The 25,509-nt window shown below is 31.2% G+C and overlaps 2 protein-coding genes across 2 annotated transcripts; both read right to left on the reverse strand.

Annotated features, from left to right (window-relative positions):
* Window positions 1,945-3,193, reverse strand: LOC18609306 (glutathione S-transferase U17). Its single transcript, XM_007044342.2, has 2 exons — window positions 2,685-3,193; window positions 1,945-2,559 (listed from the first exon to the last, which is right to left on the reverse strand). Exons 1-2 carry the CDS (start codon window positions 3,003-3,005, stop codon window positions 2,179-2,181), a joined length of 702 nt encoding a protein of 233 aa, XP_007044404.2. The 5' UTR covers window positions 3,006-3,193; the 3' UTR covers window positions 1,945-2,178.
* Window positions 13,350-14,367, reverse strand: LOC18609308 (glutathione S-transferase U17). The gene is made up of 2 exons (XM_007044344.2): window positions 13,984-14,367; window positions 13,350-13,858 (listed from the first exon to the last, which is right to left on the reverse strand). The coding sequence occupies exons 1-2, from the start codon at window positions 14,302-14,304 to the stop codon at window positions 13,478-13,480; spliced, it is 702 nt and encodes a 233-aa protein (XP_007044406.2). The 5' UTR covers window positions 14,305-14,367; the 3' UTR covers window positions 13,350-13,477.

Genomic DNA, 25,509 nt, shown 5'->3' on the forward strand with positions numbered 1-25,509 from the left:
ATTTTTAGGTATTGCGTGATTTAATCACTCTGTGACTAGTTTTTAGGCATTATGTGATTGATTTTAGGCATTACGTGATTGATTTTTAAACATTGCGTGACTGATTTTTAAGCAATACCTAAGTCACGCAATGCCTTACTAGCTAGTCACGCAATGCCTTACTAACAAGTTATACAATGCCTTACTAACAAGTCACACAATGCCTATCAACTAGTCACGCAATGCCTTATCAGAAACTAATCACACAATGTCTTATCAAAAACTACTCACGCAATGCTCAAAATCAGTCATGCAATGCCTTATCAGAAACTAGTCACGTAATGCCTTATCAAAAACTAGTCATGCAATGCCCAAAGTCAGTCACATAATATCCAAAGTCAGTCACGCAATGCCTAAAAACTAGTCACGTAATTCCCAAAAATCACCAAAACTACTGAATTCCATTTAACAAGATCAACAACTTCAAACGATACACTATATTCCATTTAACAACATAATTAATAAATATGAATGCTCAAAATGTTCAAAAGTTTTTCTTCATATATCAAAAATCACTCTAAAATGCTTAAAAATGCTCAAAACGCTCACAGATTTTCTTCGTGTATCAAAAACTATTCCAAAAATGCTCAAAATGCTTAAACGTTTTTCTTTCTAGTAAGGAATACTCTAAAGATGAATAGTCTGGTGAGAAAAGCCTAAAAAATATGAGTTAGTTTGAGGCGCAAACCTAAACATACTTGACCCGTTAATAGGTTTCGGATTGAGACGTGGAGCCAAATAAATGGGTCAATTTCATTAAGAGTAATTTTATCCAAATTTTAATTCTCTTGGCTAAAAACAGTTAAAATTATGAAAAAATTTATTGTCAAAAACACATTATGCATGTAGCCCATTTTACAAAAAAAAAACTCAATCTAAAATTTGTCTCCTAGATATGAATGCAAATTAATGTTCTCTTATCACCTCCCAACAACCTTTCTCAACCGAATGGCCAGAAGTTTCGCAATTAATTTATTAATACCTCCCACCAAACTATTGGATTTATAATCTCCAATTGAACTAGGGTTCCTTTTTTTAGGAATCAACGTAATAAAGCTCTCATTCATCCCATATCCTAAACATTTAATGTTATAGAAATTTTGAATAAAAAAATACATATTATGATTTTTATCTTTTAAAAAATATTTAAATATATCAAAATATCATATTAAATGATATTATTTAAAAAATAATCTTCTTTGAAATTAAACAAAATGTTAATGTTAGTACGTTAAATATTCGTTAACAAAATTTGACAATAGCAAATAGGTGTACCGCAGCTGTACATTTATAAAGAGTGGGAGAAAGTTGTTGACATTGTGGTAGTTGGTAGTAGCTGGACACGACAGCCTGGGAAAATCTGTGGCTCAAACTTAGACACGAATTTCAAATCAATTTAATTTCCTTCCTAATTTGACCGAAACTTCTTCAACGTAAGATACTAGTACAAGTTATTGTATAGATGTGGTAGCAAAAAATGGCTTTTAGCTAAATTGAGAAAAAAGAATTTTAGTTTCACTAGTAGAGAATCAAAATCCAAATCAATTTAATTTCAAGGATCAAACCTTGTTCAATGTAAGATATTAGTACAGGTATTGCAAAAACAAAAAAAAAAACTTTCAATTGCACCAGTGGAGAATCGGGATTGACCAAGTTTCTTCAATTTAAGATACTAGTACAAGGTACTACCGGGAATTGATCAGGGATTATATGGTGGCAAGGTTTTATTCTACCACTAGTCCATTGACGCCCCTTTTGTGAGGTTTGAGCTATTTCTATAATTTTTTTTACATCAAAATTTAAGCTAATTAAATTAATTTAAAATTATATTATACATCTTAATAAGAATAATGTACCATAATCAAATATTTCATTCAATAATAAAAACATCTCTCTTTAAAAAGATTAAAAAAAAAGTGAATATTAGTATATTCCTTGATAAGCAAAACATTTTTGCTCTTCAAGATTATTAGTATTATCATCAAATGATCCAGACAGGGTCCAAAATTTTGTTTTTCCCTTGAAATAAAAATAAAAATTATTTTATTAATATACCTTCAATACCATAGTAGTAAGGAGAACGTAGGAATATTTTCCAAACTTTTGCATCTCCATAAATCAAGTGAAACATCCTATTAATCACTTTGGAATAGCCCTCGCTTTCAAGATCTTCGCTCTAAGCTTTACACCAAACTCTGCAAGCTTGTCAGCCTCAGGCATAACATCCTTCACAGCCACATGAGAGGAGAACCTATGAGCCCACTCGAGCAAGCAACGTGTCTTGGCTTCAGTAAGCAGCTTCATCTCACTAATCTTCTCTATGACTTTTAACCAGACCAAGAATGACCCGAGTGCAATGTCCAGGTACCCGATTTGGTCCCCACCAAAGAAAGGTTTACCTTGGCTCAACTTTCCAAATACTTCCTCCAACAGCACCAGCCCTTCTTCCACTTGCGCTATGGCTGCCTTTTTAGCATCCTCCGATTCAGCAGCCAACACTCCTCTCAAGGCAGGGAACCACTATACCACGGAAAAACAAGAAAAAAGAAACAACTATGAGAATCTTTTCAATCAAAAACGCCAAGGTGAGACATAATAAACTGTAGTCAACAACGGTAGGATCATTCATATGAAGAAATACAAACCTTTTCGTCAATATAGGCAGCCCAAAATCGAGAATTGGCACGTTCATAAGGATCGGAAGGAAGAATGGAAGGGCCAGAGGACCAGACCTCATCGATGTATTGGACAATGATGAGAGACTCACAGATCGGCTTGTCACCATGTAAGAGAACTGGGACTTTCTTGAAAACAGGGTTTGATTTGAGTAGTAGCTCGCTTTTGGATTCCAATAGATTTTCCTCGATGTACTCGTAGTTTACAGATTTCAGGTGAAGGGCAATTCTTGGCCGCAGCACAAACGGGCTTGGCCATGAACCCAACACTTTCACGTCACTCAATGCCATGTTCTTTCCCTTCGCACCCACAAACAAACCGCCAAGAATATGTTATATCCCCTGCGCACACAAGTGCTATATATAAAGTGACCTATTTGAGAGTTGGTCTGATGATCAAGCGCAAGTGTGAACATGAGCTTTCTTTTCTGTATTCAATCCTAGCCTTTAATGACAATGAATAATGTTTTTTGATTTTTCTTTTACAAAAAGAAGAGGAAAGAAAATTCAAACTCTTTGAATCCACAAAATATACAGCGCATGTCATTGAACCAAATATTAAAATACAATAACGTTTTCATATTTAACATATTGATCTATAGTAAATCCATTTATTTTAAAGGTATTATATGAAAATATTTTACCATCACATAGAGAGTGCCAATAACTTTTGCCAATAGCTTTCAACTTAGTTAAAGAAAGTGGGCTATTGCAATAAATTGGCCAGACTGTGTAAAGGACAGGCTGTATGGCTAATTAGGACTTTTGATCCCTGTGAGTTAATACGTGATGAAGAAATATCATGAATGTTAAATAAGGTAGTTGACCCGCTCGCATTATATGATTTTCAATTTTTCAGCAATATAGGCAGCCCCAAATTGCAACACTGTTTGGTCTACAATCCACATTTGGCCAAGAAAGAAGTAAAGGTTCAAGCCTATAGACTTCTTCTTTTACAATGACAATTAATGGAAACTAGGATCGACAACAATTCTTCCATTTACCCGTGGCTGCTTATACTTCATTTCCTCAATGATATTGGATTCAAGCAAATTTCAACATCAGTGCTGCCCTAGTTTGGGGTTAAAACAACCCATTTGCGACTAAATTTTTACTATCAAAAATTAAAATTCTTTCACACCAAGTGTGTCCTTGGCATAAAAACCAAACTTTTGTAAGATTAACTTCTTTGTAATGTTTAGTAAAGACTTGGAGTCTTTTATATAATTTGATAGAAGACGATGGTATTTCTTGATCTTCATGTCAATAATTTTTTTTAATTATTTGCCTGATGAAAATAGGTTTTATTGATTTTTTTTTCATTGATTGTAGGATCACATTTTTTTATTTTTCTTTTTTTAAAAACAAAAGAAACCAGCATTGCGTAATCAAGAATGTCATCCGCCAAGACAGAATAAGATTGTACAAGTACAACTAGTCAAAGTCAAATTGTTGAAAATTGGAAGCCATCAGGTAGTTGCTGACCAATGTTTATATACGTTGATAATAATGCGATGCTCTTCCCATCAGGGATCGCCTTCAACAAAGCACCCTTTCGTTTTTTCTTTGTTTTCTTAGGATAGATTTGAACTCAAACTCTGTGTTTCATAAGACTAGAATTTCAAACTTTTAATGAATCTCGCTTATTTTTCAATTACTTGTCTAAATCTTTTAACAATTTTATTTACATAAGGACAAGGGTGTCGATATTTACAATTTTCAATCTTAAAACGTTTTTTCTTAATTAAAGTAAAATATTGATTAGATTTGTTTACAGATCCAGATTTTATAGATGGCAAATGAGTTTGGTCCGACTCCATCTAGGTATAATTTTTAAATTGTTTTACTTTTTTTCTATTTTCTCTTTCTTTTCCTTCCTCTTACTTCTCGCTCATATCGAAAAGTATAATGGTTCTTGATTTAAAAATTAAATTGAAAGAACAACTATAAAAGAAAGATAATAACAATAAAGAAAATATTTAGAGAGAGTATAAAGATCTTATTGAAGTAAGTATTTTACAAATAAAGTGAGGAGCCTATTTATAGACTAACAACTATAATTGTCAAAATGGGTTTAGCCCATTAAGTCAGCTCATTTTTTATTAAATATGAGGTGAGTTAGGTTTGAAAATTTAGGTCCATATTTAAACAGGACCTAAATGGGCCAGCCCACCAAATTAGTGTGTTGGGGTGGGCTAGGGCGAGCTAGCCCTATGGGCCAAAAAAATTAATAATTTTACATATTTAACTATATAAAATTAATAATTTAGTTACAAATAATGTTACTTATTTTATATATTTCAATGTGTTTAATTTTTACTTATCAAATTAATAATTTTAATTTATGAATTAAATCATAAAATAATTTTATTAATAGAAAATTTATTAAGTAAAATTATAAAAATGATTTTTTTTTTTTTTGCAAAACAAGGAAATGGGCTGGCTTAACCCAGCCCATGGGCTAGCAAAGGGTGGACTGGATTGAGGTTTTGATGGCTTATATAAAAAATAGGCTGGCCTGGCCCAACTTATATTTTTTTAGCCCACAAGTGCTTGGGTTGGGTTGGGCTGGGCCAAGCCAGCCCATATTGACAACTCTACTAACAACCCTTTAAATCAAAATCTAATCTAATTCAAACTAAGAGTTCAAATCAGATTACAGTTTTTGTATATGGCTTGTTGGGTTGTTTGACTTGGTCTGAACTTTTTGTATCATAACATAATAGACATTCACACATATTTCATAACACTCCCTTTTTAGTGTCCATCGCATTAAGAATATACTTCGTTAAAACTTTACTAAAAAAAGACCTTATAGAAAAATCAGAGTAAAGGAAAAAAAGTATATAATTCTTTTCAATAATATGCTTTTGAAATACTACCTCATTAAAAACTTATCAAGAAAAACCTAGTGAGAAAAACCTTGATAAAGGAAAAGAGTACAATGTGTATTTTACTCTCCCTGATGACTGTATTATTTAAGATTTTTAAAATGACACATTCCAATCTTTTGTACCAACTTTGCAAATGTTGTAGTAAGAAGAGCTTTGGTAAACTGCTAGATTGTCACTTAACCAAATTTGTTGAATACTAATATCCCCTTTTTCTTGAAGATCATGAATGAAGAACAATTTTGGTTCTGTTCTAATGCCTTTAATGTATCATTCCTTTAATTTTCTATGCAAACTGTATTGTACTTATATAATGTTGTTAGAATTTCCTTCTTAGTTGACAAGCCACATATTTCTCGAATATATTGAGTTACAAATCTTAACCAGACACATTCACGACTTGTTTCATAAATTGCAAAAATTTTTGCATGGCTAGAAGAAGTAGCAATTATAGTTTGTTTTGCATAATGCCATAAAATAGACGTACCTCCATATGTGAATAAGTAACTTGTCTAAGATCAAGCTTCGTGTGGATCAAATAAACAACATACATCTGCATAACAAATTAAATTTGATTTTGATACATTTGAGTAATAAAAGCTTATGTCCGTTGTTTCTCGAAGATATCAAAGTGTATGTTTAATTCCATTCTAATATCTTCAAGTTGGAGAATAACTATATCTTGCTAATAAATTTACAGTAAATGATACATCAGGTTGTGTATTACTAGCAAGATACATTAGTGCTCCAATTGCACTAAGATATGGTACTTCAATACTAAGTAGTTCTTCATCATCCTCACGAGGTCAAAATGGGTCCTTTTTCACATTTAATAACCTTGCAATCACTAGTGAACTCAATAGATGTGCTTTGCCCATATAAAATCGTTTTAACATTTTTTCTATATAAGTTGATTGATGGACAAAAATTTCATTTGTTAAGTGTTTAATCTGAAGATCCAAACAAAACTTTATTTTTGCAAGTTCTTTTATCTCAAATTCTTTCTTTAAGTAATCCAAGGCTTTTGATAACTCGTCAGGAGTTCCAATAATGTTTAGGTCATCAAAATATACAGCAATAATCACAAATTCAGATTTGGATCTTTTTATAAAAACACATGAGCATATAGGATCATTTTTATAGCCTTTTTTCAACAAAAATTCACTAAGGCGATTATACCATATGCATCCGAATTAATTTAATCCATATAAAGGTTTATTTAATTTGATTGAATATATTTCCTAAGAATGCAAATTTTGTGTTTCAGGCAACTTCAATCTTTCAGGGATTTTCATATAGATATTGTTATCAAGTGAAACTTATAAATAGGTTGTAACTACATCCATCAAATATTGAAATGTAATTGCATCCACCATAGGAAAATATGTTTCTTTATAATCAATACGAGATTTTTGGATAAAATTTTGTGCGACAAGCCATGCTTTTATATCTCACAATTTCATTTTTCTCATTTCATTTTTGTTCAAATATCCATTTATATCCCATTAATTTTACACCATTTGGTGTATGGACTATAGGTCTAAAAACTTCATGTTTTGCAAGTGAATTTAATTCTACTTTGATTGCGTTTTTTCACATTGACCAATCATTTCTATGTCTACATTCTTCAACAGATGTAGGTTCAAGATCCTCATTTTCTTTCACAATATTGAGCACTGCATTATATGCAAAAATATAGTTAATGTCTATATCATTCTGATTCTATCTTTTTCCCATCATGACATAATTTATTGAGATCTCTTCATTTTCATTGATTTCAGGTACTTGAATTTCTTTTAGAGTTATGTCAAGAGTCTCTTCTAAAGTTTTTATTTCCTCTTTCTAACCATCTTGAATATTTGTTATTTCCTCTTTTTCATAATTTTTATCTTGGGAACCGATTGATCTCTCACGCTTCTGGTGTACCTTAGACTCATTGGCAATAACAGATTGTCTTATTGGGATATGAATTCTAATTAGAGCATTTGTAGATGGTATATGAGATTTAGTTACTCTCTTTAGGTCAATAAATGTGTCTAGCAACTAACTTGTTATATTTTGCAAATTAATTAGTTTTTGAACTTCTTGTTTACATTGATTTGTGTGAGGATCAAAACTAGATAATGATAATACATTTCAAGATATTTCTTTTTTCAGCTACTTATTTTATCCCCCTAATCTTGGAAAAATTGTTTCATCAAATGACAATCAGCAAACCTTGCCATGAATAAATCTTTTATTGAAGGTTTTAGATATTTAATTATAGATAGAGATTCATATCTAACATATATTCCTAACCTTATTTGAGAACCCATCTTTGTACTTTGTGATGGAGCAATTGGAACATATATCGCACATCTAAAAATTTTTAGATAAGAAATATTTGGTTCCTAATCATAAACCAATTGTATTAGGAAGAATTTATGATAACTTGTTGGCCTGATGTGTACAAGTGTTGCTACATGCAAAATGGCATGTCCCCAAACATAAATTAGGAGTTTAGATTTTATAAGTAATGCCTTGGAAATCAATTTGAGGTATTTAATAAATGATTCCACTAGACCGTTTTGTGTATGAACATTAGCAGTAGGTTATTCAACAATTATTCCAATTGACATGCAATATTCATTAAAAGCTTGGGACGTAAATTCACTAACATTGTCAATATTTATTGTCTTGATTGCATAATAAGAAAAATGTGCTCACAAATGAATGATTCGTGCAAGTAATCTTGCAAATGCCAAATTGCAAGTTATTAATAGATAGTTCTTGCCAGTAATATCAAGGCCCACAAATTCAAGCTTTGAAAGATTCGACATGGTGATAGCTTAAAAGAAAAACATAATTATTAGTATTACACAAAATATCGTTAGTGGCAAGCAAAACAATAAATTGGCTAAAGAAAAACAATATATTGGTAAAATATGGGCAAAACAATAAAGTGACAATACATAATAATTGAATTAAAAAAATTACCTGAAGAAAAATTAAACTTTGACTTTGGGATAATGATGAAAAACTAAATGATACGTAAGCTTAAGAGATTAGGGAATCATGCTGATAACATGTTATAAAATATAAACTAAAAGAACAATTATAAAAGAAAGAGAATAACAATAAAGAAAATATTTATAGGGAATAAGAAGATCTTACTGAAGTGTGTATTTTACAAATGAATTGAGGGGCCTATTTATAGGCTAACAACCCCTTAAATCATAATCCTAATCTAATTCAATATAAAAGTTCAAATCAGATTACAGTTCTTGTATATGGTCTGTTGGGTTGTTTGACTTGATATGAACTTCTTGGGTCATAATATAATGGACATTCACACATATGTTTATAACAATTCCTTCTTTTTCCTCCCTTTCTTTTGCTATCTCTCCATCCTTCGATCTCACACACCACCAAGACACCAACATATAGTGAATTTTTCAACAAAAACTACAAAAAATTGATAAATTTACAATATTTTAATAAATTTAGAAGAGCTTGGTTAATTAAATTTAAACATGATCTCATAGGAGCTTGGTCGAAAGAATACAAAAACCTACCTAAATACAAAAAAAATATATACTAGTTTAATTAGAATATTATTACATAAGTTTTTTAGATTTTTTTCACTACAAAATTATGAGCTTTTTTGGATTGTTAATAAAATAATCCTAAATAATTTATTTTTTTCATTGAATTTTCTTTTTTTCATCATTATATGTCTCTTTTTTATTTTTTTTAAGGTGATAAATGTTGAATAAAATATATTTTCATTATTATTTAACTAAATTAGATTGTTATTTTTTTTTATTTTTCACTTATTTTGAGAGCAATTATGACTTTTCATAATGGTAAATAGTTGTTAACTAATGGTAATAAAAAGGAAAAAGTCAAGGGCCTAATTAAGCATTTTGAAACTACAGAGACCAAAGTGTACTTTAGAGGTGTATTGAGGTGATTTTTGTATTTTACCCAAGACATACACAAATAATTTACTATAATTATGAACCATTATAAAAATCATTTGCAATGCTTCTAGGTTTCTAATTAAATTGTTTTAGTTTTTACTTAAAAACTATATTAGCAAATTTAATGCTTTCGTTACCATAGTTCTAATCAAATTTAATTTCAAATCTACTCCTTTCTAGATAAATCTTAGATCTAATTAAATTATCTACATAATCTACAATTTTTTTGAAAATTAAAATTATAAAAGGTTTTTTTATACTTAACGCCATCATTATTATAAGTAGTGCTTCATCCCAAACTTTGAAACATTATATCTATTAGCATTTTTTATAGAGTCCTTTCTACTCATGAAAATTACTTTTTCTTAATGATGAAAATTTTCATTTTATTATGTAACTAAATTATGCAAAATCTGTGGTGTTATCATCCAAAAGTTTCAATAAATTTATATGGATTTGTTTAACATTTCAATTTCATTAATTTTCAATTGTATTAGTTAAAATTTATTTTGTGTTACTTTTGTTATAACTTTTTGCACTCTTTTAATTAATAAAAGTTTTTATTTATGCATAAGGTAATTTTTAATATTTGTGAAATTTATTCTTGTTTTGAAATGACAAAATTGATTGAACTAAAGAGCTTAGAAAATGAATGAAAGATACTTTCAAATATGAAGAAAATCCTTAAAGGTGTTTTGAAGCTGAAGTTAAGAGAAAGATATATTGAATTGCTAATATTGATTGAACATGCTTTAAATGTGAATGATCATGCTCTTGAACTTAAAGAAATGTCTCTTAGTTTCTCCTAAAGATTTCTTGTTTTCAAATTCAAAGTGCCTGCCTAAGAATCAAATTCTTAAAAGAAAAGACTTGATTCTTAAATGAGGAGAAAGCAAAATTTATTTTTTTATCACAAGAATAATTGATTTTGTAGAAGGAGAAGTCAGTTCTTAAGCATAGATCAACAGTAAAGAATCGATTTTGAGAAAAGAAAAAGTTAGTTCTTGAAAGACAGAAACTTCAGGATTTGTGAAGAACCGACACCTCAAAGAAAAAGAATCAATTCTAAAAGGACGAAATGTAAAAAGCAAAAATGCAAAGAAGAAATGTCTATTCTACATGGAGGAGATATCAGTTCTTGAAGCACTAAAAGCAAGATTCAGAAACTTGGTGACCAAGAAAGAGATAGTACAATTGGAAAAGATTGGAGCGCCAAAAATCAAGCTCAAATTCAAAATTTAGTGCTAGACCATAGTGAAAAATTGATACCTTGAGGTGGACAAACCGATTCTCCAAGGTTGCAAAGGTGACACCTTTTAATCCAATTGTAAAAAAACCAACATCTTAAAATAGAAGAATTGATTCTCTAAAGACAGAAAGTTTCAGACTTTCTGAAGAACCGACAACTCAAGAGCAAAGAATTGATTTTACATATGCAACAGAATTATGCAAGTTGGTTGGAACATATAAGAAGTGATTCAAATTTCACTCCAACGAGCAAAAAATCACAGAGGCTATAAATACCTACCTAAATGACGCTCAAGCAAGGAACTTGAACGAATTTGAATCACCTTTGAAAAAGAAAAGAGTGAAAAAACAAGAAAAAGAGTTGTGAGCAAAAGAATCCTATCTTTAAGCTAGAGTTGAACTTAAAGATCATATTTTTTTCAGTTGATACTTCTTGACCTTAAACCTTCTTTCATCATTCATATTTTTTGAAGAAGCTCTCACCTTTTTGATCCAAAACTTTCTTATCAACCTTGTTAATGGTTTTGAGCTAAAGGATCTTAAGAATCCACTGTTGTATTGGTTATAGCTCCAAGCAAAAGGTAAAAGGGTTTTTTCTGATCTTTTAAAAGGTTGTATCTTGTGTAAAGGGTTTACTTGAACCTAAAAAAGGTAGTGTCTTGGTAGAGGGTACACTTGATCTTGTAAAATGTATGTTGTGAAGGTTATGCTTAATCTTGTTAAAAGGCATGTTGTAAAAGTTACGCCTGATCTTATTGAAAAGGCAAGCTGATAATAGATTTGAACTCCTTATGCTATCAAAGGAGAAGATGTAGGCATTGGAAAACCGAACCTCCATAAAAATCCTACTGAATACTTTTTATTTTTCTGTTCTTTACTTATTTATTTCGTACTCCGTTTTACTGTTCTATTTTCTCATATTTATGTTTCATCTTCAAAGCTTCACGGTTCATTTTTTCCTAATCTCATCTACTATTTCATAAATTTCAACTAGAATCTTGTTATTACCCATAATTTCTGTCTCTAGGACTTCTGTCCTAACCAGCAACTTATCCATCAACCCACGCATGTCTTTCTCCATATTCTCAATTTGGTCTATCAACTTGACCAGATATGTTGCAATATTGTCGAGGATATCTTCCTCTTCAGCAGCAACCCCCCTCCCACTTTCGACTCTATAACGTTTGGATGCCATTAGAATTTTGAGATTTTCCTTCAAATGATTTTTATTAAAATGGATAATGGTTCTTTTTATTTATATGCATGGATGTTGACTCTTGGAAGGGTATTCAATGGTTTTAGGCTTGTTTTTTGATGAATATGGTTAGTTCGTAAATAATGCATTAAGTGCTTTAAAGAGAATTTCAAAGTTCTTTGTCAATCGAATCTGGATGGTTTTCTGCACCAATATAAGTAGAATTAAGGGGGCTGAATTAGTTATTAAGCATTCCTAATTCTCTTCTAATTTTACAAAATTTGTTATTAAAGGGGCTAAATTAGTAAATAATCAACTTCAACATTAGGTAGATAAAGCAAAGCAATTCCCAAAACTAGTCACACAATGCCTACAAACAAGTCACGCAATGCCTACAAACCAGTCACGCATTGCACAACTCACGTAATTCTTAAAATCTAGTCTCAAATTGCCTCCTATCTAGTTCCACATTGTCTAATATTCAATCACGTAATGCCAAATAAATAGGTTACGATTCTTAATATCCAGTCACACACCCTAATATCCAGTGACGCAATTCCTAACAAATATTCACGCATTGCCTATAAACTGATTGATTTCGCTACTCTCAGCCAGATTTAAGTTTCCAAAGTCATATAATTTACCCATCAACTTTTTCGTTCAATGAATATAAAAAAATAAACCCAAGAACCCATAACAAATACTTTGATGTCATCTCTACACTTTGGGATGGTGATATAGAACTCGACGGCATTGGAGAGCTAGACGACGAGATATATTCCACGATAGGGTCAGAGACTTGGATAGAGAGATAGCTAATTTGAGATTTAATTTTAAAATTTTTATCTAAATGGCGGGAAAGGAGAAAGAAACTGGGACCACTTAATTGGGATTAAATGGTTTAAATGGTATTCTTGTTAAGTCATATAAAAAATTATCTAAAAACAGTTAAAATTATAATGAAGGTCATTTCTGAAGTGACATTATTAAGAAGGCTATTTTTCACAATTTTCTCTTTAAGATACTAGTGCAAGGTATTATCGGGAATTGAACAGGGATTATATGGTGGCAAGGTTTTATTCTACCACTAGTCCATTGAAGCCCCTTCTGTGAGGTTTGAGCTATTTCTATGTTTTTTTAACATCAAAATTTAAGCTAATTAAATTGATTTAAAATTATATTATACATCTTAATAAGAATAATGTACCATAATCAAATATTTCATTCAATAATAAAAACATCTCTCTTTAAAAAGATTAAAAAAAAGTGAATATTAGTATATTCCTTGATAAGCAAAACATTTTTGCTCTTCAAGGTTATTAGTGTTCAAAACTTTTTGTTTTTTCCTTGAAATTAAAATAAAAATTATTTTATTAATTTACCTTCCAATGCCATAGTAGTAAGGAGAAAGTAGGAATATTTTCCAAACTTTTGCATCTCAATAAATCAACTGAAACATCCTATTAATCACTCTGGAGTAGCCCTCGCTTTCAAGATCTTGGCTCTAAGCTTTACAGCAAACTCTGCAAACTTGTCAGCCTCAGGCATAACATCCTTCACAGCCACATGAGAGGAGAACCTATGAGCCCACTCGAGCAAGCAACGAGTCCTGGCTTCAGTAAGCAGCTTCATCTCACTAAACTTCTCTATCACTTGTAAACAGACTAATAAGGACCCGAGTGCAATGTCCAGGTACCCGATTTGATCCCCACCAAAGAAAGGTTTCCCTTGGCTCAACTTTCCAAATGCTTCCTCCAACAGCACCAGCCCTTCTTTCACTTGCGCTATTGCTGCCATTTTAGCATCCTCCGATTCAGCAACCAACACTCCTCTCAAGGCAGGGAACCACTATACCACGGAAAAACAAGAAAAAAGAAACAACTATGAGAATCTTTTCAATCAAAAACGCCTAGGTGAGACATAATAAACTGTCGTCAACAACAGCAGGATCAATCATACGAAGAAATACAAACCATTTCGTCAATATAGGCAGCCCAAAATCGAGAATTGGCACGTTCATAAGGATCGGAAGGAAGAATGGAGGGGCCAGAGGACCAGACCTCATCGATGTATTGGACAATAATGAGAGACTCACAAATGGGCTTGTCACCATGTAAGAGAACTGGGACTTTCTTGTAAACAGGGTTTGATTTGAGGAGTAGCTCGCTTTTGGATTCCAATAAAATTTCCTCGATATACTCGTAGTTTACAGATTTCACGTGAAGGGCAATTCTTGGCCGCATCACAAACGGACTTGGCCATGAACCCAACACTTTCACGTCACTCACTGCCATGTTCTTTCCCTCCACACCCACAAACAAACTGCAAAGAAAATGTTTTATCAAGTGCTCACAGAAGTGCTATATATAAAGTGACCTATATGAGAGTTGGCCTGATGATCAAGAAGGTTGGCAGATTAGTTACAGCCACTTAATTAGCCGCGCAACTGTGAACACGAGCCTGTATTTACAGCCACTTAATTAGCCACGCAACTGTGAACACGAGCCTGTAGTTACAGCCACTTAATTAGCCGCTCAAGTGTGAACACGAGCTTTTTTCTTTTCTGTATTCAATCTTAGCCCTTAATGACAATAAGTAACGGAGTTAGCCAATTTTTATTGGGAGATCAAAAGTTAACAAGAATAAAAATTAAAAATTTTTAAAACTAATATATTGAATTTAACCATTAATAATTATAAGATTTATAATAGATAATAGTTTTATATAACATGTAATTAAAAAAAATAAAAAGAAAAAAACTTATAATAGTGTTCTAGCAAAGTTTTATTCGATAATAGTAATATCTTTTTTAATATAAATAACTAAATTATTTGTAAAAAACTCATCATCCATTTTCTTTCGAAGTTTTATCTTTCTTAATATAAACAACTAAAAAATAACTAAATTATTTGTAAGAAACTCAACATCCAATATTCTTATTTTATTATGTTTAAGTTTATAATACTAAATATTAAACCATAATACATAAAATATAAAGAGTTAAATATGATATACAGAATTAATAATTTCTTCTTATACTCAAGATAATTTCCTTTCAACTAAATATAGAACGTAAAGCACATTAAAAATATATACTTGAGATATTTTTTTATATAATTAAGATTAATAAAAAATAATATATTAGTAAAATTTTAAACAACAACCAATAATGCAACACTATAACTTATATTTGAGAATTACATATATAATAATTTTTTAATTTTTAAAAGTTAAAATCATTAAAAATAAAATTCACATAACAGAAAAAAAATCATGACAAGTAAGAGATATAGCCTATAAAACAAAAAAAAAGAATATGGTTGATGATTCATAGAAATTTTAAAAAAATCCATAAAAACTTAAAATATATGAACAAATAGAATATAATTGAAAAAATAAATAAATACAAATAATAAAAAAAATAAAAAAATTTAATAAAAACTTTACCCTTTTATAATTTCATAATACAAGGACAAGAAAGAAAAGAGAGAAAGATGGGTAGAGAAACTCAAAAAATTTAAAAAAATTAAGAATTTGAGTAAAATTGAATGAGACTTGTATGGTTATTTTATTATTTTTTTAATTATATTAATTATTTAATAAAAAATTATTTTAAAAAATCATTAAAAAATATATAATATATAAAAAATTTTAAAAATTTTGGGGGGACCGGACACTCCGCCCCTGATGACAATGAATAATGTTTTTCGATTTTTCTTTTAAAAAAAGAAAAGAGATGAAAATTCTAACTCTTTGAATCGACAAAATGTACAACGTATGTCATTGTAGGGGTGAGCAAAATCAATCTAGAATAATTACCCACCCAAACTAAAGACAATTTGTGTAAAACGATTCGATCTAATTGATATATTGGATCAATTGGTCCATAATATTTGGTTCAATTGGTTTTTTGGTCAGTTCTTGGTTTGAAAATTTTTGAACCAATCCATTCAAAAAATCAAACTAATTTTTATATATTTTTATATATATTAATACATATAATTTTTTTTATATATTAAGAAGAATTGATAATAAACTTAATTAATAATATATTTTAAATATATTAAGGTATTATACGTACGTATACAAATCATAATCATAGTAATTTAATGTTAGTTATATATATTTATTTATTTATAAGTCTATATTAATATGAAATTACAAGTTATATATTTTAAATGATATAAGTTATATAATATATGATAGTAAATATCTTACACATTAATATGCTATAATTATTACACCTTAGTAATGTTTCATAATATAAAATGTTATGAATATATATATATAATTGTATAAATATATTATATATACATATATTTAATTTATACATAAGCATTATTATAATTTATAATAAACTTTATTTATATGATTNTATATATATTTATTTATTTATAAATTTGTATTAATATGAATTGCAAGTTATATATTTTAAACGATATAAGTTACATGTTAATATTATAATATATGATAGTAAATATCCTACATATTAATATGTTATAATTATTACATCTTAGTAATGTTTTATAATATAAAATGTCATGAATATATATAATTGTATAAATATATTATATATACATATATTTAATTTATACATAAGTATTACTATAATTTATAATAAACTCTATTTATATGATTATACTTAATAACTTTATTCGTTATCAACTTTGATTTTATAATATATTGTTTATAATTAATTATTATTTATACAAACTTTGATATAAAACATTATAACATATAAGTTATATCATTAATTTCATATATATATATATATAACTATGGATGAAGTTTATAATTTTTCATATTATAATATGTTAAAAAAAGTGATAAAATTTTGGTTCATTGGTCTAAAATTGGACCAACTAAACCAATTCTATGTTTCATCGATTTGGTCGGTTTGATCTTTTTTTATATTTGATTGGTTTTGGTCAGTTTTTTAAAAATGATTAGTCCATTTGATCTTTAGTTATGATGGACCAAACTACCCAATCCATCCATTTGCTCACCCCTATGTCATTGAACCAAATATTAAAATACAATAACGTTTTCATATTTAACATATTGATCTATAGTGAATTCATTTATCTTAAAGGTGTTATAAGAAAATATTTTACCATCACAGATGGAGTGCTAATAACTTTTTCCAAGAGTTTTCAACTTAGTTAAAGCAATTGGGCTATTGCAATAAATTGGCCAGACTTTGAAAAGGACAGGCTGCATGGCTAATTGGGACTTTTGATCCCAGTGAGTTAAAAGGTGATGAAGAAAAATCCTGAATGTTAAATAAGTTAGTTGACACACTAGCGTGACGTGGTTTTCAATTTGTCGACAATATGGGCAGCCCCAAGTTGCAACACTATTTGGTCTACAATTCACATTTGGTGTCACAACTCGAAACTCCCATCAAGCCCATGACAACCGTCGCGACATCCCGATAGGCACTCATTACCCCGAATGCCTATTAGAACCCCGCAAGGCTTAGCATTAGCTTCCACATCTCCCCGGTGAGCGACAGTTATTAAATCTCGCATTTCAAGAAATCATAAGTCGTTTCCAATCAAAATAATAAAATATTATTTTCTGGCTCACAGGGGCATTGTCGTCATTTTTCTTTGAAAATACAGAAACTCGCCAAAAACATGGTGTAAATGCTAAATATGTTCATACATACTTAAAATCAGATAACTGAAGTATAAAATTACTTTTACAGTGACACGTGAGCCCACATCTAACCAAAATGCATCAAAAGTTGAAAACCTACAGCTTTTGCAGATTCAAGTCCAAATGAAGGTCCTTGTCAAAGTCAGCTGACTATGGAATTCCCCGAGCCAGAAATATGAGGAAAGGAGGGTGGTGAGATTATCAAATCTCAATTAGTAAACAATTACCATCAAAAGCATCTAAAGCCGAGAAGATAGAGACAATATAAAAACGTTACATCTCAATAATGTTCATAATGCAAAATTCATTTCAATCTGTACCAATGTAAAGCCCGACTTTATAAAATACTTGTCATGACATACATGTGATGGATAGCATGTTTGCATGCTAGGAGAGTCTCGAAAAATTTACAAAAGTCGGTATTGTACCTAGAGGTACAACAAAGTTGATTTAAGCCTTGAACTAGTTCAAATAGGAATTTTAAGGTGAAATTGAGAGTTTCACGGTCCAGGGATGACTCAAATTGGTAATTCGGAGTTCGAGAATTAATTCGAAGTCAAATCAAAATTTTCACTATCTAGGGGTAAAATGGTAATTTTGACACCTAAGGATAAAATTGGAATATTGGAAGAAGTTTTTGATCAAGATTGATCACATTTGACTCATTGGACTATAATTTGAGGTTGATAAGTGAAAAAAATTGTAATCCCGGTATTTTCAGAGCATAGGGGTAAAATGGTAATTTTGCCACCTCAGGGGCAAAATTGTAATTTTACACACCCGACACTTGTCCAGCACATGGATTTTATCCAATATTATCATGGATAATTGAAGGAATTTAAGTGGTGGAGAGAGAAAGCTTAATAGTTAAGAAATTAAAAATGGACCAATGGGATGGTGACATGTGTCAAGTTAATATCTATTTATTTTTTTAGCTTTAAAATCAGCAAAAATCAGCTTATTTTCTCTTCATGTGGCCAGCCATAGCAAGAAAAAAGAGAGGAAAAGAAAAACAAGAAACCTAGGTGGGAAAATTAAAGAAAAAGTGTATGATTTCAAGGAATCAAGCAATCAAAGGTAAAATTTCTTGATTTTGACTTGTGATCTACCTTTCCCATGCTTTTCTCCTTATTTTTCATGGTTAGATTTCATGTTTTCATGGTAAATTCATGGCTGCCCAAATGGGTATGGAGAGAGAATGAAGTTAGATTGATTTGATTTTAAGTTATGTTAGTGTTTTAAGTTAGTTTAGCATATTTAGAAACAAAACAACAAGAAAAGAATTCATTTTCCCCCATTACCATCATTGGCTGAATTTCCTAGGGAGAATATTGTGGCTGAATTTGATGATATTTCATGATTTTTTGGTGATATTTGATGTTTGGTGAGGCTAGAAATTAAATGGGAAATTTTGGTGCAAAAATACGAATTTTTGCTCAACATATAGACATGTGTAATTATTGACCCGGGACCGATAAATTGAACCTCATTCACATTCATTGAGGTAATTTAGATATAATTGGAGTGTAGAAAGTGAAAAGAATCGATTTGGAATTAAATTGAAGATTTTAGCCGATTAGACCGAGAATAGTGTGAATTAGGTCGAATATCGTATTTAAACGGCTATTCGGATATTTTTGCATTCCATATCATGCATTAGTAGTCTAAATTAGTTTAATTTCAATTTAATATCAATGTGGTGAATTTCTCAATTTTGTACTGTGTCAAGGTGGTGAGTCCTCTGATAAACGCAAAGAAATTGCATCCGAGGACCAGTAGACAGAATACTTCGAAAGTCTGCATTCTAGACATTGTGAGTAAACTTACTGTCATTTTAATTATCTAAGGTGGTTTTTAGATGATTTTATGAATTCTATGGAAAAATAGATTTAAAAGGTAAATTTTCATGTTTTATGAATAAAGGTGTTCCAATGAAATTAAATTATAAATTGTTTTGAAATTAATAATGATTTTGAAAAAAATAGAGTACGCGGAGACTGTTAATTGTGGCAATTTGATTGTTTAAATTGATGGCTTATGTTATATTGTTATTGTGTTGGCATAACTGGCTAGGCTATGTTTTATGAATTGTATGAATTGTTTTATTTTACCCTTGCAGGCTAGGTAGTATTTCATTAGCCCTGTCATGCTATCAAAACTTTATTATATGGTAGATTATATATTAATTAATCACTACAGTAGGGTGTTTCTGTGGACCAGCCTTTTAGAAGGGCACAATAAACCCCATTATATTCTTACCTTGAACGGAGAGGCGCGTAGGGTATCTCTTGGGGTAAAGTTTAGGGTTCACTTCACGTTAAACCACCACGTGAGGGTGAACTCAGCCAACGCCAAGAAACGGCTGTGATGTCCAACGAAAAATGTGTTTTATGTGAAATGTGAATTTTTAACAGCCTTGGCCGTCTCGGTAGGATGCCTCAGCCAAGGTGTCCTCGAGGATGGATTTATGGCACAAGCCTAGTTTTTATGAGATTCATAAGCCTCTTTACGTATTTTAAATGAAATGTAATCTAACGTTGTGACCCAGTTTACGATGATTTACTTTATTATCTCAACGTACTCAACTCTAGATGTTTATGATGATGTCTGTTTACTTATTAGGATTTTATAATCTCACCACCCTCATTTCCATCCATTTCAGGTTCAGTATAAACTATAGATAGCTAATCTCATCGAGGACTACCGTTGGATCTGCATTTTCCAAACCGTAGGTTCACAGTCCTTTTTACTTTTGTTTATTCGAGGGCCCTCTTGTTATTGTAAATTAAATTAAATATTTTGGCTTACTGTATTACAGTATGTATAAATTATTTAGCTTTTACGCTACAAAAATTATTTACGTATAACTCTAAAAATATTATTTCATAAGAAAATAGAATATTTTACTTAATATTTCTTTTATTTTCTTATTATATTCAAATAACCATAATTTCGTTTTAAATGAAGATTTTAGACTTTAAGACTCACTTTTGATTATGAATTATATGTTTCGTACTTGTATATTACTAGCCGGTTTCGAAATTTTTGGGAAAAAATTACTAAAATACCCTTGTGAGACGAAAATTATTATTTTATTTGTTTTGAGTTGGAAACAACTTAAAATCTTCTAGAACATGATTTTCGACAACGGTTACTCACGGGGGAAATGAGATACTGATATTAAGCCTTGCGGGGTCCCAGTTAGCATTCCCGAAAATGAGTGTCTATCGGGGTACCGCGGTGGTTGTCACGGGCTCGAGGGGAGTACCGGGTCATGACAACCAAATAATTTCTTTTCATCAAGATTTCTCTAGCTTATGAGTTTCTTAAACTTGGCCTCTGCCAGAATCATTCTCGCGGGTACCTTCGTCAAGGTATCCCACTGAGACCACCAAGGCTGTTAAATATCCCATACCCATAAACATGTTTTCGTATCTGACACACAGCCGTTCCTTGGCGTTGGCTGAGTCTCACTCTCAAGTGGTGGCTTGAACATGAGGTGCACTCAAATCTTACCTCAGGAGATTCTTCCTCCAACATCTCCCCCCGAAGGTAAATATATAATTGGGTTACCGTACCCCTCTCATAGGCAGTACACGAAAACCCCCACCACTGCAGTGACCATTTAATATACCACCAGACCCATAAAATTTTCAGTAGCATAATATGGCAAATAAAATTTAATCCAGTCTACCGAGACCAATCCAAAACTGTTCATATATTTCATGCCAACTCCAAAAATTTAGCCATCATGCTACCATAGTGTCATAAGCCATAATTTCAATAACATATAAAATCATAAATTCAACACTGTCTCCATATACTCAATTTTTCCAAAATAATATTTGATTTCAAAACTAGTATAAATCTCATTTTTATTAAAAAAAACATTTAAATTGGAAAACATAATATTTTATAATTTAAATTCACCATTCAATAAAAGCATCAAACAAGTATAATTACTCTAGATATTAAAAACGATAAATTGTCCACTCACAGTTCTAGGAGTCGATATACTCCTAATCCTAGTCTTCAAGCACAATCTCTGTACTTTTACAAGTGTAATTTGCTCACCACCTATCCACAATGTACAATACATAATTCACCACATTAATGCTTGACCATTATAAAATCAATTCAAGCTCGGTGTATATGTATGATATGATATGCAACTTATCCGACTACCGCTTAAATGTGGTGCTGACCTAATTCGGCCTATTACCTGATTAAATGACAATTGTGTTCGATTTGGCTCCAAATTGCTCCATTTCATTTCTAATATTTCAATTCACTAAATACAATTCCAATAATCTAAAATTCAGCCTAACAACCCTCACAATTCTTCTTGAAAATTTTGGCCATTGTGGTGCACTATCACTAAAAATTTTCCCATTCTATTTTCTCACCATAAATCATCATTTCATCAATTTTTCAACCAATTCACTTGATCACAAAATCAATTCATTACTTCTACACTTCACATAGGGTTCGACCATTGAAGGTTCATGGGGGAAAATGGATTCCTTTCATGTTGTTTTGCTTCTAAATATGCTAAACTAACTAAAAACACTAACATATCTTAAAATCAAATCAATCTAACATTTTTCTCTCTCCATACCCATTTTGACCAGTCATGAATTCATCATGAAAACATGTAATTTAACCATGAAAAATGAGGAGCAATGCTGTCACGACCCAGAACTCCTATCGGGCCCGTGACAACCGTCGCGACGTCTCAATAGACACTCGTTACCCCGAATGCCGATCGAAACTTCGCAAGGCTTAGTATCAGCTTTCGCATCTCCCCGGTGAGCGACAGTTATTAAATCTCGCATTTCAAGAAATCATAAGTCGTTTTCAAATCAAAATAATAAAATATTATTTTCTGACTCACAAGGGCATTTTCGTCATTTTTCTTCAAAAATATCGAAACCCGCCAAAAGCATGGTGTAAAAGATAAATATGTTCATACATACTTTAAAGCAGATAATTGAAGTATAAAATTACTTTTACAGTGACACATGGGCCCCCAACTGACTAAGAAGGTGTAGGGCTACGAACCCTTACTTTCTAGGACGAAACTCCGAGATTAATTCTCGTCTTAATCAACTATCAACAAACTATTCTGAGCCTGAAAAATGGATAGGAAGAGGGGTGAGATTATGATTACATAATCCCAGTGAGTAAACAGACACCATCTAAACTATCTAAAGGCAAGTAAAGGGAGACAATTAAAAATAGTTCATTTCAGCAAATTTTTCACAACACGAATATTAATTTCAACCAAATAATCAATATGGCTCGTGAATTTCTCAAAACTTGGCTCCTGCCAAAATCATTCTTGCGGGTATCTTCGTCAAGGTATCCCACTGAGACCGCCAAGGCTGTTAAAAATTCATATTTCGCATAAAACACATTTTTCGTTGAACATCACAGTCGTTCCCTGGTGTTGGTTGAGTCTCACTCTCACGTGGTGGTTAACATGAAATGCACTCAAAAAGCCCACCTCAGGAGATACCCTACACGCCTCTACGACTGAGAATATAAAGGAGTTTACCGTGCCCCTCTAATAAGCTGGTCCACAGAACCCCTACCACTGCAGTAGCTAATCTTTAATCCACCAATTGATCAAATCTTAATGGCATAGCATAGCAATTACATTACTAACCAATTTATCAAGGCAAAACAGATAGTTCATATTTTTCAACACAGGTATAAATTCAGCCAATCATGCCAATTTATCACAAGCCATTTAATTCAAATCATAATTTACAATAAATCACATGGTCTCCAATTACTCAAATTTTCAAAGCCATCATTCAATTTCAAGACAATTTTATGAAATTATTTTATAAAATCACAATTTCTCCTAAAACATAGCAATTTACCATTTAAACCCATTTTCTACAAAATCACACAATTGTATAAAACTACTCTAGATAATTAAGACGATAATAAGTTCACTCACAGTATTTGGAGTAGAAATGCTCCTATTTTCAGTCCGCAAGTACAGTCCTTTACCCGTATCCAATGGCTCACCACCGAGCCATAATCCATGACACATATTCCAATTAAATTGTATCAACAGTCATAAGCTATTTTAGGCTCGATATATATATGCATGATATGAAATGAAAAATACACAGGTAGCCATCTACACCCGGTATTGGCCTAAGTCGATTTTTCATCCGATAAATTGGCCAATGCATCCAATTTCACTCCAACTTGCTCCATTTCTTTTCTAATCCCTCAATTCACCAAGCACAACTAATTAACACACAATTAGGCAAATTTATCTTCACTTTTCTTCTTGGAACTTTCGGCCATTGTGGTGCACTATCACTAAAAATTTTCCCATTCCATTTTCTCACCATAAATCATCATTTCATCAAATTTTCAACTAATTCACTTGATCACAAAATTAATTCATTACTTCTACACTTCATATAGGGTTTGGCCATTGAAGGTTCATGGGGAAAATGGATTCTTTTCTTGTTGTTTTATTTCTAAACATGTTTAACTAACTCTAAACACCAACATAACTCAAAATCAAACAATTCCAACATCTTTCTCTCTCCATACCCATTTTGACCAGCCATGATTTCATCATGAAAACATGTAATTTAACCATGGAAATTAAGGGAAAATGCATGGGTAAGGTAAATCACTAGCAAAATCAAAGAAATTTTACCTTTGCTTGATCAAATCCTTGAATTCCAACACTTTCTCTTTGATTTTTCCCACCTAGGGTTTGTTCTTCCTTGGTTTCTCATCTCTTCTGGTTTGGCTGATCACTATGGGAGAAATGGGCTGATTTTTTACCTTTTTATAAAGAAATAATAATATAGTAAAAACATGACACATGGCATTTCCTTATTGGTTCAAATTTTAAATATTTGACTTTTAATTCTTTAATTCTCCACCACACATTTCTCATGTTTATCCATTTCCATGATGAATAAAATCCCTTGGTCTGGAGAAATGTCGGGGTGAAAATTTACCGATTTGCCCCCGGGGTGGCAAAATTACCATTTCGTCCCTATACTCCAAATTATACCGAAATTAAAATTTTTCACTTCTAAAACTCAAATCATACTCCAATAAGTCAAATGGGGCCAAAAAATCTTTTTTAAAAATTTCCATTTTTGTCCCCAAGTAGCAAATGATCATTTTGCCCCTAGATAGTGAAAATTCTGATTTCACTCCAAATTGATCATTGAACTCTGAATTACCATTTTGAGTCATCCCTGAACTGTGAAACTCTTAATTTCACCTTAAAATTCCTATTTGAATTAGTTCGAGGCTTAATCGACTTAATGGTAACATTAGGGGCAATATCGTCTTTTAACGATTTCTCAAACTTCCTAAATATGCAAACATTCTATTGAGCATGTAAATGACGTCATAATTATTTTATAGAACAGGATTTGACAAATGCTTAAGGAAAATAGACTTCAAGTTGAAATTGAAAAATCTTACCTTTTTCACTTATTTTCCCTGATTTTTCACACTTTTTCTCTTCAAATTCCCCACCTAGGGTTTGTTCTCTTCCTTTTTCCCTTTGTTCTTGGTGTCGCCGAATATTTGGAGAGAAATGAGGGGTTTATAGGCTGATTTTTATAGAAATAATAAAATATCCTTGCTTGACACATGTCACATGCTTATTAGTCCATTTTTCTTTTTATACTTTAATAATTATGCTTCCAATCTCCACCACATGATTAGTCAAAGGTCAAAATGAGGATAAGGGAAGACCATGTGCTGGACAAGTGTCTTGGTGGTGGAAAATTACAATTTTGCCCTTAAGGTGGCAAAATTACCATTTTACCCCTATGCTC

This window comes from Theobroma cacao, chromosome 2, assembly GCF_000208745.1.
Source record: "Theobroma cacao cultivar B97-61/B2 chromosome 2, Criollo_cocoa_genome_V2, whole genome shotgun sequence".
NCBI lineage: Eukaryota > Viridiplantae > Streptophyta > Magnoliopsida > Malvales > Malvaceae > Theobroma > Theobroma cacao.

Bases quoted from the DNA above. Each gene is read 5' to 3' on its own strand.
- LOC18609308 (XM_007044344.2), bottom strand. From the start codon at position 14,304: ATGGCAGTGAGTGACGTGAAAGTGTTGGGTTCATGGCCAAGTCCGTTT. The intron at 13,859-13,983 runs GTTTGTATTTCT...TCCGTGGTATAG, and splicing joins CTGCCTATATTGACGAAATG to TGGTTCCCTGCCTTGAGAGG.
- LOC18609306 (XM_007044342.2), bottom strand. From the start codon at position 3,005: ATGGCATTGAGTGACGTGAAAGTGTTGGGTTCATGGCCAAGCCCGTTT. The intron at 2,560-2,684 runs GTTTGTATTTCT...TCCGTGGTATAG, and splicing joins CTGCCTATATTGACGAAAAG to TGGTTCCCTGCCTTGAGAGG.